The sequence below is a fragment of the Triticum dicoccoides genome, chromosome 6A, assembly GCF_002162155.2.
Source record: "Triticum dicoccoides isolate Atlit2015 ecotype Zavitan chromosome 6A, WEW_v2.0, whole genome shotgun sequence".
NCBI classification, from domain to species: domain Eukaryota; kingdom Viridiplantae; phylum Streptophyta; class Magnoliopsida; order Poales; family Poaceae; genus Triticum; species Triticum dicoccoides.
In genome coordinates, this window is record NC_041390.1 from 157,073,100 (window position 1) to 157,084,650 (window position 11,551).

The window sequence follows — 11,551 nt, forward strand, 5'->3', positions numbered from 1 at the left end:
CATCCTCCGCCACATCGGCCCAGCGAAGCGGCACCACCACCTCGGCGGGGGCGGCGACAGCCTGGGGGAGCGGGGGGCGTGCGGACCCGACCAGAGGCGCAGGGTCGACGGGGGGCAGCGCAGCAGTGCCGGCGGCCCGGGCGAGGCCGGCCAGAGGCGCGAGCGTCAGAGCCAAGGTCGCGGGCGGCGCGACACTATCGGAGCTGCGCGGCGCGGCGCCATCGGGGTCGCAGGAGCGCGTCGCCATCTCCGTGCTCAGTTCCGCCGTTCAGACCCCGACCAAGGTCTCTCTAATAATGTTCCAGCCTAGTGTCATTATAGTGCTAAGATTATTGTTGCTATAACTTTGCTATGTGTAATGCTTGTCATCAGGGTCCGAGTGATACAATTTCAGATCATAACTATATTTGTTTTCATGAATATATATGTGTTTGGATCATACATGCAAGTTGTATGCACCTGTTGTGGTTTTGTTTGGATCATACATGCAAGTTGTATGCACCTGTTGTAGTTTTGTACGGGAGACCCCGAGCTGACATGGTCGGGATATCAATATCAATGTGAATGGCTATTATTTTTAGCATTACACGTATTTATCAAGTGTTAATGCTTTGTTTCGGCTGCTTTGTAAAGGGAGCATCTTAATTACTCTTAATTCCAATTGTGATGCCGCTGACACGAGAGGGTAAGACAAAATATATTGTGCAAGTTTTTATTGCAGACACGTATAACTATATTCAAAATACATGCCTATATGATGAAAGAATATGAGCTAGGAAAATTGTTCCATGTGGTTTATACTATTATATGATTAATTCCATCCATGCAGCATCCCTTTTATCCATGTCATGCCTACATTTTCATAATTGTTGCTCTCTTTAAGACACTTTGTACTTGGCAACGGATGAATATTGCTGTTTTTGTTTACTTTTTTGCAAATCATACAACAATCACTTCATCGCACTGCCAACTAATAAATTTTCTCGAGCAAGTGTTGTTTTTGGTGTGGCTAAACAGACAGCTCAGCTGCTAAATCCTAAAAATATTCTTTGGCTCTCATAGTGTCAAATATAAATTAGGGTTAAAAAATACTTTCTCTATTGCGATTCCCTACACTTTTGGTTATCACGGTGGACATGCTATGGGATACTATCCCCTGCACTTTGGATTATGAAGGTGGAGATGCTATGGGATACTGATTTCCCTCCCCAATCTGTGGCTAATTGATGAAGATTGTACTCAGAACTATGTTATTATTGAATGAACGTCATCTTTTTCCCTAAGAAATAGCTCCAACTTTATGGTGTGATAATGTCAATAACTATGTACTTGTCGGCTAATCCGGTATTCCATGCAAGGACTAAGCAGGTTGATTTCCATTTTTTAAATGAGTGTGTTGCTAAGAAGGCGTTGGAAATACAATTCACTCCATCCAAGGACCAGTGGGCAGATATATTCATCAAGGCATTGCCGGTTGATGTGTCTTAACAGATTAAGGTTCAATCTCAACTTTTCCGGAAAAAAGAAAGGTTCAATCTCAACTTAGTTTATGTAAAGCTGTAAGTGAAGGGGGGCTGTAAAACTAGTTAGAGTTAGTTAGACTGTTATAATCCTACCGAATTACGCTAACAATCTTGTTGTACAAGTTGGCATCTTGTAATCTGTTGCAGTCTTAGCAACTGACTATTGTCTGACATGCTACTATAAAAATATACAGCCCAGACCAAAACCATGAGCTATTGAACCAATTCCCTAATCGATGCAATCTATGATTCAATCCCATAGTACCAACAAGAACCAAATTAAGAATTGGCTCCTCTTAATTACGAAGGTGTTGACAACATCAGTGCCTAGCTTGGCCAGCGTATGCACAAACGGTCGATGGAGCCTTGTTAACTTTGGGCTTCAATATTAACCAGGTATGAACTGATCATGCATGCATGGTTCTCTTCTCTTGCCAGTAAGAATGGCTCGGGAACCCAACAAAATTCTGCACTTCTGCCTGCAAAATTAATTTGTAGCAATTCATCCTTTAGAAGCGCACGTATACCGTCAAGCTTAACTGAAAACTTCTTTAACATTGGCACCTATCAATATGCAATTAACTGTTTGGATATTGGTCAAGTGATAAGTCTCATGAAAAAATAATTTTCATAACATCATGAATATAGAGTTCAATATTAACATATTCATACGATATATAACGGTCGAAAATGCACATTGTAGAGGGGGTATATCTACTAGGCATTAACAAGTAATATGAATAAACAAACAATGATCCATTTGGAATGCTGGAACTTCAGTAGAAAACGGTTAATTTCCATGAGGTTCCAGTGAAATTTCAATGATTCAAACAAATTATTTAGGAGAAAATCAATGAATGTGAACAGTGAAAGGATAGTCAGACACATTTATGAAATGTCTGCTAAATCCAAACATCATGATTCTTTTGATGAAGTGTCCACTATTACCATTTCTATGTCACATACCTAACTAATAGTCACTGAATGAGTGGAATATATGTACATACAGAAGAAGATAAACATATAGGTGATGTTTACTGATGCAACAAGATGAATTTTTTAGAAAAGGAGGACGACCCCCGGCCTCTGCATCTGGGCGATGCATACGGCCGTTATGCAACAAGATGAATGCACAGGATGAAATGATGTCTAGTGCACCGGGCTGAAGCATTAGGTAATGCATTAGACTGACATATTTGGACAAAATGAACAAATATAAAGGAACAAGATGGCATTCAGGTAGTATTCAGTTATGGTTAGGTTAAAAAGCTAGGCTGCTGATGTACTAAAAGTGATCCCGACGAAAGACCGCAATCAACACTGATTCTGTTCTGATGTTCTCCCCTTTATATTTTGGGTGTCAATATAAAATTTGACTCATGATTGAGAGATACGATACCGATAACTCGTCTCTGAAGGGATGGTGATGACTTATCATCATGAGTCATGCTACAAATTCAAATACTAAAGTGATGACTGAATATTGAGAACATAGATTTGTGAAAGTATAAAAAATATAAACTGAACATATTCCCAATTACTAGATTTGCTAGTAAGGATTACTCCAGGTTAGAAAATATTCTACAATTACTGTTATAACCACACGCAAAAAAAAAGATGGTCAAACATTAGATATGCTTTCCCCGCAAAAGAAAACAACATTAGATTTGCTAGTAAGGATTACTCGCAAATATTAGAGGAGAGTCAAAGATATGAAAGAAATCATGGTTAATTAAAGATAAGTTTAACACACTGAAATTTAATCTAGGACAACTACAATACTTTAGTATGTGTTTTCGATTTCCCATCATATGCTCTATACGACTATACCTCAAATTAATTAGCATGATCTACTAAACTATAACTCTCTTTCTATTCAGAAAGTTCTTTAGTGTGACTAGTTATAGTTTAGGGAGAACTACACCTTTTTGGCCCTTCCTCTTCACTCAACTGGCCGTGATGCCAGAGAAATGAGACAATTCGCCAACGGAGCAAGGGATGAGCAGCATGAGTACATGGCATGGCTCTTTTTAAGGAACCAATTAAGAAGGCATGCATGCTAAGATCCCAATGCAATCAGGCTAGAGAGCGAGGGGGGTAGACATATGGGTCCATATGTCCCAAAGAAAAATGATCCATGTTCACATATCCAGGAGGCAACTCAACAGGAGAGGTTTAAGGATCTGTTTTTGCCATCCAAAGGGGGTGCCGGTGTTGTGAAATCCCATGATTTTGTTTTGAGGGGACAGGGGTCCAGGAACTAGGAACGGCATGCGTTGATGCATGGGGATCATGCATGATGCCATTTTCCATATGCTTTCTGGGGGACAGCTTACCAGCATATCTCTTGAACTAGGTCTACAAACCCCTTCTCCTTGGGCAGAAGGTAGGAGATCCGTACTAGATTTTCTTCTTTTTTCAAGAAAATTTCACAAAATTCTCCATGTAACTGTAAACTATCAGTATTGATCAGTAAACCACATTAAGTTTTCGTTGAACAGAATGACAGTTTTATATCAGAAAAAACACATTTTAGCTTCCACCTTTAGGTTTTCGTTCAACAGAATGGCAACCTCTACTCCGGTTCTGTATCAGAAAAAACTCGATATTTTATTTCATTCTTTAGCTTTACCGGAGCAGTGTGCATATTAGAGAAATACTAGCCAGCTATACATAGTGGTACCTTTATCTATAATACTATACAGTAATTAATTAATGGGTAACTAATGTACCGGCCTTTCACAGCACACAAGAGTCTGATCATTACCTCTAATAAGTACACTAAAAAGGGAAGGCTACCCAAGCATGATTAGTTTATGGTTCGTGGCTGCCAAAGCATGATTAGTTATAACGAAAAAACACCAAGGGGAGCAAGTGAAATGCAGGGATAAATTTTTAAAATGAACTCAATCCACAAGATCCTCCATTGCTTGATGTTGAACAGATCAATTTTGTGTGTAGCTATACCTATTTTTTGTAAAGAGAAGGCCATGCATGCATATCTCTTTAGTTAGTAGCATCACAAAAGTGAGAATTAATCCAGATATGGATCAAAATTGTAATAATACATCCATTTAAAATTAAAAGTACATCGCGTCCTAGAAAGTGTGGAGACAAGTTTATATATCTTCAATCACAAATTAACTAATAAGAAAAAACAGACTTTTTAGATAAAAAGATGTACCATTGGATTTTTCATGAAAAGTAATTTCATGATATTTTAAAAATGATCTGCTTCAATATTCATACAAAAATAGTGGTCAAATTTGTTCAGTGGAGACGGTACAAATTCGGAAACACCATCCACTCTAGAATATATTTGAAGTAGTAATTAGCAATCTATAGCAACTCCACCAATATAGATTGGAGAGGGGAAGTTGAACAAACAATAAAGTGGAAGCAAATAAAGATAGATGAAGATGTAAAGCAAAGAAGAAATAACTGAAAGTATTAGTTAGTGGTGGTAGAAGGTTTACCAGGTCGAGTGCCAAAAGATCCTCTCCGAGATCTCCCAATGGCGATTGGCGCCCTCTCCAGTTCCCATGCAACGCGTCCACCGATCATGCACAACCTCCTCTTCTTCAATTCGTCTTCGCCTTCGTCGACCTCCCCTTCTCTTGTCCCTCCAACAAGAATGGCAAGTATAGTAGCCCTGGTCCTTGCATGCATGCATATCCCCATTCTCCAGTCCCTCCGAAACCTCACCGAAGCCATTTGAGCAGCCGCAAGATCAAGCACCGATCTTCTTGCTGCCGGCCTCCGGCTTGCTCGATCAGGTTCCATATACTTCATTGCGGCAATGCGATGCAGTAGCCAGCTTGGGAGCAAGAATCCATCAATGGAGGACGCGAGAGGTCGAGCAGCATGGATAGATCACTTGCATTGCTAGTGCCACGAAGAGACCGACATGAGCGTCCGCGTCTGCCAGCCGAGGAAGCACGCGCCGCGGGCCTCCTCCGCCGCATACCCCTCCGACGGGTAGTGTAGCCGCAGCAACAGCCGCGCCTGCGACACCGCGAACGTGCTGGCCGGCCACGGCGAGAGCCCCGCAGCGCGCGCGGCGGCCGTCCACGCTTCGAAGCTGCGGGGCCGCCCACCGCCGCTGCCGGGGCCAGCCACCACCGCGTCGATCTCCGTGCCGAGGATCTCCTGCTCCACCGCCAACCGTTCCGCGCTGCCCGGCGGCATCGTGGCCTCCAGCGCGTCGAACACCGCCGAGTAGAAGTCCATCGCCGCGGCCACCCGCCGCGGTAACTCGTCGTCGTCCTCTCCTCGGCCGGCTTCGCCTTCCCTCTCGGCGATGGTCACCACGGCGGGGTTCATCGAACGGACCCACCTCAAGAATGCGGTGAGCTCACCGTCGCCGGAGAGCCTGTGGAGGAATAGCACGCAGTTGACGGCCAGAGTCTCGTCCGGGTGCAGCTCAAGGCAGGCGGCCGGGTCGGCGGCAAGCTGAGCCGTGCAGGGGAGGAGCAGCGGGTGGAAGCGGAATGGGAGGTTGAGGGAGCTGGCGAAGGCGCGGAGGCGGTCGCCGGTGCGAAGGAGCACATCGAGGTCGGGGCCGGCGCCGGTGATCCTGACCTCGGGCGGGCCGACGGCGGCGTCAGCGCGGTCGCCGATGGCCTGAAGGAGCGGCGGCCACTGCACGCCGTGTGCGGCGTCGAGGTCCACGATGTGCACGCGCCGCGCGCCGGCAGCGGCCTCCAGGATCGCCTGGTTGGCAGTCAGGTGCGCGAAGCGCAGGAACGGCGCGATCTTGTTGTACGCCAGGTGCGCCGCGGACGATGCAGGCGCCACGCCCACGCCCAGCGGGCCAACGCTACTTCGTCCCTCGTCGGCCCGTAGAGCGAGCGCGCGCGCGAAGTGGTGCGCGAGGCGGTCGGCCGCGTCTCCCCGGGGGTCGGCACCGGAGAGCACGGCGCCCGCGGCGCGCCGCGCCCCGTCGAGGTCCCCGCGGTGCAGCAGGTCGGCGCACGCGAGGACGAGGCCTCTCCGCGAGGCGGCGGCGACCGGTGCGCGCGGCGGTCGGGCGGCGTCATCGTCGGGCTCGGGCGGGTCGAGCATGGCGTCAGCAGCAGTAGCAGGTGGTGGGCGCAGCGCATGGCTCGGGCGGCTTAATAGCAGCGCGGAGGCGGAGGTGGCCGCGGCATCTTCTGAGCTTGCTGCTGCCCCAGCGGCTTCCGTGACAGAGGGACATGATCGATCATCTGCAACACGCGCACACACTACAGGTGTTCCCTTCCACCAGTAGACTATGCAACAGGTAGTACTCTAGAGAGAGAGAGAGAGAGAGTTTTCCTCTCTCTCTCTAGGAGGGGACAGGAGAGAGAGACGAGAGAAAAGGTAGCAGGGTGTGCAACTTTGCATTTGTTGTCTTTTATCCCGTGGACTTTCGCGGGGGGATGGTCAAGATGTTCTTCTGTATCTTTTGAAATATTATTATATGGTATACAATTGGATCTAATTTTTATGATTTGTGGATTAAACAAATAAGGCTAGGCTAGCAGAAAGCTTACCTTGTTAGATCATGAAAGTAAGCTCGGAGTTCCAATGCTCATGATATGAACAGTAATTTCTTTAAAAAAATTGAATTTATTTGGTGGCAAACATTAAAAATGTTTGAAATGCTTACAAAATTTCATCATAAAATCACATTTTTGAAAGTCGAAAAAACAACAAAGCTCCAAAATGGATTTGAAAGTAGCATTTTTGAAGCACGGATTGTTTTGCCACAACTTCCATGAATGCGATTCTAGGATCAAACTTTTCGATAATCCGAAACACTCCTTAGTGTTTGCCACACTGTAAGTGTACAAAAGTAGGAGCCCTTCTGTATCTCTTTACTTGTGCACGGGCAGTCGTAGCTACACCTGCGGTCGGGCTTGGCAGGGCAGAGGAAGCAAAGATAAAAAAACTGCCAAGACAACACCCGAGCCAGAAGCATGAAGAGCGAAGGGACAAGATGGGCTTTCCCCGGCAAGAGCCTTGTCGGGGCGGCCTACGTAGCCCCGGCAAGAGCCTTGCCGGGGCAACTTGCCCAACACCAGCAAGACTGCCATCCTTGAGCCTGAGAGTTATGACGTCATCGACAACGTCAAGACCAAGGCTCAGAAGCGCCTGCATGGTGGCATGCAGATCTTGATGAAAACCAAAGGCCTGCAAGCCTAGATGGGCACCAGAAGACGAAGACCCCCTGGCAAGATCCTTGCCGGGGATGCCCGCAAGCCTCCCGGCAAGACCCTTGCCGGGGACGCCCACGAGATCCCGGCAAGGCCTTTACCAGGGGCGTCTGCGGGGCCTAGGCCAGGCCCGCTCTTGCCAAATCTTCGCTGCCCCGCGCCCGTTCCAACGTGGCAACCAGCCTACCAACTAGGCACACACCTACGTGGCAGCATGCGGCCTCTAGGCCAACCAGCCAAGCACCTGCGTGGTGGCATGTAGATCTTCGTGAAGACCCTGCCACCGCACCAGCTCAGCAGCCAGCCAGTCAGCTTGGCGCTGCATGCCTTGTCACCTTGGACGCGCGTCGAAGCAAGGCGAGGCGGCGACGGACGGGACGAGCTTCTTTGCCGTCCCCGATAAAACAAGAGGACACATAGGCAGCGCATTAAATGCGTTTGTCCTAGGATGTCAGGAGATAAACTTGTACATTATACGTACTTTCCACCTCCTGTGTGCGACTGTGGCAACCCCTTCGACATATAAAAGGAGGCACGAGGCGTACTGAGGAAGGATTCAGACTTTTTGGACTAGGCATGCACCGCAACTAGTTCAAGAGCTCAAGAACACAAAATACACAAAAAGCAGGACTAGGGTTTTACGCATCATTTGCGGGCCGAACCTGGGTAAAAATCCCACTGAGTTTATCTTCTAGACCCGCTCTTTGCGCAACCCCATGCCCCACCAACCGTAGAAGGGACTTCGTCGAGGGATCCCATAGGTGTCGTTCCTGAACCCCGACATCTTTGGCGCGCCAGGTAGGGGCGCTGAGGCTGTGAAAATCTGGTTTTGAAGCCAACTCATCGACTCCTTCGTCGCGATGGACCGAGAGAAGAAGGCGACGTCGATCAGCCACGCTCTGGTGCCATCAGCTAGGCGAGGCGGTGCTGTCGGCAGCAGCAACAACCATCCGCGTGGTGACGAAAAGCTAAGTCACATAAAGCCTTGAGCAATTTTCCTTTTTATAAGGTTATCTTCCTCGAAAGATCTTGCTCCTTGTATGGAAAACCTGCACGCAAAGGAACCCTTCCGCTATTGGCAACGCCCTTGTTCTGTTTTGAGTCCGCTCAACAGATCAGGCGGCTACGCCGAGAACGGCAAGGTGATTTGCCCGCCAGCAAGCGCCCCCCGGCAGGCTGCTAAGGATCCGTTCCTCAAAGCGCCACAACATGGGTTTACGCGCTGGCAAACCTATCCAACTAGAGGTAGGGTGTGTACATACAAGGAAAGATCGAACAGGAAGATAGCATGCTTCATTTCAAAGTACTGCAGAGTTATATTACATTAGTGGTTGCCGCGGTTCTAACTTAAGATAAATTGTCTTGGGCATGAACTCGCGGCGGCAAGGAAGAACGGGGTGGCTAGTCCCGGCACTGGTCCTCCACCCTCTTGACTCCGTCGACGTAGATGATGATGGGCTCGATATGCTCTTCGAGCGCCGCGAGGTCAGTACCGTCCGGCAAGCTCTCAAGCGCGTCAGCGAAGTCGACGCTGGGGTTCCAGGACCCCGACATCTTTGGCACGTGTAATGCCCCAAGACCGTTGCGCCAGGTGTCTTCCAGTTATTCACTGTTGTTGCCTTGTCATTTTTTGCGTGTCATGCATTTCATATCATGTCATCATGTGCATCGTATTTGCATACATGTTCATCTCATGCATCCGAGCATTTTCCCCGTTGTCCGTTTTGCAATCCGGCACTCCTATGTCCTCTGCGCCCCCTTTTGCCTCTTTATCGTGTGAGGTTGTTAAACGTTCTCGGATTGGACCGAGATTTGCCAATCGGCCTTGGTATACCACCGGTAGACCGCCTGTAAAGTTTCGTACCATTTGGAGTCCGTTTGATACTCCAACGGTTAACCGAGGAACCGTAAAGGCCTCGTGTGTGTTGCAGCCCAACACCCCTCCAAAGTGACCCAAAACCCATCCAAACCTGCTCCATCCTCTCGGTCGTTCGATCATGATCACGTGGCCAAAAACCGCACCTCATTTGGACTCTCCTAGCTCCCTCTACCTATAAATATGTGACTCCCCCGAAATTTTCGCGCAGATGAAACCCTAGATCCAACTCCCTCCGCGCCGCCGGACACGTCCACCGACGGCCGGACATGTCCACCGCCGCTGCCACGTGTTTCAGCCAATCAGGGCTCGCCACGTCATCACCGCCGCCTCCTCAACCAACCGCACGTTGCCAAGTGTCGCCGCCATCCTCCTCCACCGCGTGGGCCCGCGAGCCCATCTCCGGCCCGCTCCGGGCCGCGGCGGGCCCGAACCACCCGAGCTTCCCGGATCTCACGCCGCCTTCGTCTCCGGTCGCCGCTGGCAAGCAACTCGCCAGAGCGCCTCAGACCACCGCCCGCCACCGTCGGTCAACCCACCGGACCCCGCCGCGCTTCGAATCCGGCGCCATCCCCGCCGCCTCGCGCGCCATCTCCGCCGCCTGCGCACCACGCCCCCGCGCCGCCCCGCACACCCGGTCGCCGCCGTTCGTCTTCCTCGCCGCCATGCAGTGCCTCCCCGGTCGGAGCTCCTCCACGATCGCCGGATGCCACCCGCCGGCAAGCTCCGCCGCCCGCGCTTCCACCATCCTGCATCACCGCACCGACCACGGCTCCGGCCCGATCTGGCCAGGAGCCCATGGATCCATCCTCCTCCGGCCCCCTCGTCCCTCGTCGTCCTCTCCCTCCCCGTCGCCGGCGAACCACAACTCCGACGAGGATCCGGCGAACCTCGGTTCACGCACCCAGATCCAGATCCGGTCAAACGAGGTTGACCCCGAATTATTTCTCTAAGTCCTTTTCATTTCACTTTCTGGAGCCCTGTTCATCATGCCATAACTTCATCACCGTAGCTCCGTTTTGCATGCATAATATATCAAATTGTTCGTCTGGATGTCCTCTTCATTTCATTCCATTGCACCATGCCTGTTTGAGTCCATCTTGATACCCTAAATGCTGTTGGAAGAGTGCTATAAATGTTAGGTGCTGATTCTTATCAGTTTATGAGCATTTGTCATTTTTGCCATGATTAATGTGTGCTGCATACGGTCATGAGCTATACATGTGTTTTGTTATATGCCATGCCATCTTTACAGGGGTGTATGCCATATATTTTTGTGATCAATGTGGTGACTAGCACAAGCATGCAAAGTAGCTCTCGTGATGTTGCTGATTTTAGGGACTTAGAATTCTTCTAAGTTCTTTTCATGCTGTTATATTTATGCCATGTATTCATGTTGCTACAGTGTGATCCATGCCTCTTTTGAGCATGTTCAGTAAGGATGATTTTGAGATATTGTTATGCTCTATCCATCCATGTCTTTTGTTGCAATTATAGAGTGCCCTAGCATGAATCAATCTTGCTCTACTTTTGCTATAAAATGTTCCTGGCAGATTGTTTATATGTTAATCAATTTTGCCGAGGTTGTTGTAGTTGATCCATGCATGCTATGAGTTTGTTCTTGCCATGTTTAGCTTCTTGATCATGTCTTCTTGCTGGGAGTATGCTTAGTTTGTCATGCAATGCCCTATGTTGAGTGCATCGAGCTCGCAAACATGCCTTCGTAATTCTGTTCATGCCATGTCCAGTTTTCTGCTAAGTCTGAATCTGTTAACGAAACTTGCTATGTTTACATGGGTGCCATCATATCTTCTGATCCTTTTTGGCTTATGGTCAGTAAGGGACTTTTGTTATATGCTTTGAGTAGATTCATGCCATGCTTTGCTTTGCCATGATATGTTCCTGTAGCATGTTGTTATCTTGCTCTAAACATTGCTTCCTGATGTTAAATCCTGACATGTTATTTTCACCAA

At 48.5% G+C, this 11,551-nt stretch overlaps 1 protein-coding gene across 1 annotated transcript; it reads right to left on the bottom strand.

The window, feature by feature from the left end:
• Positions 1-1,577: 1,577 nt before the first annotated feature.
• On the bottom strand, positions 1,578-6,780 carry LOC119316393 (protein MONOCULM 1-like). Its single transcript, XM_037590716.1, has 2 exons — positions 5,000-6,780; positions 1,578-2,002 (listed from the first exon to the last, which is right to left on the bottom strand). The coding sequence occupies exon 1, from the start codon at positions 6,585-6,587 to the stop codon at positions 5,409-5,411; it is 1,179 nt and encodes a 392-aa protein (XP_037446613.1). The 5' UTR covers positions 6,588-6,780; the 3' UTR covers positions 1,578-2,002; positions 5,000-5,408.
• Between the last annotated feature and the right edge of the window lie 4,771 nt (positions 6,781-11,551).

Bases quoted from the DNA above. Each gene is read 5' to 3' on its own strand.
- LOC119316393 (XM_037590716.1), bottom strand. From the start codon at position 6,587: ATGCTCGACCCGCCCGAGCCCGACGATGACGCCGCCCGACCGCCGCGC.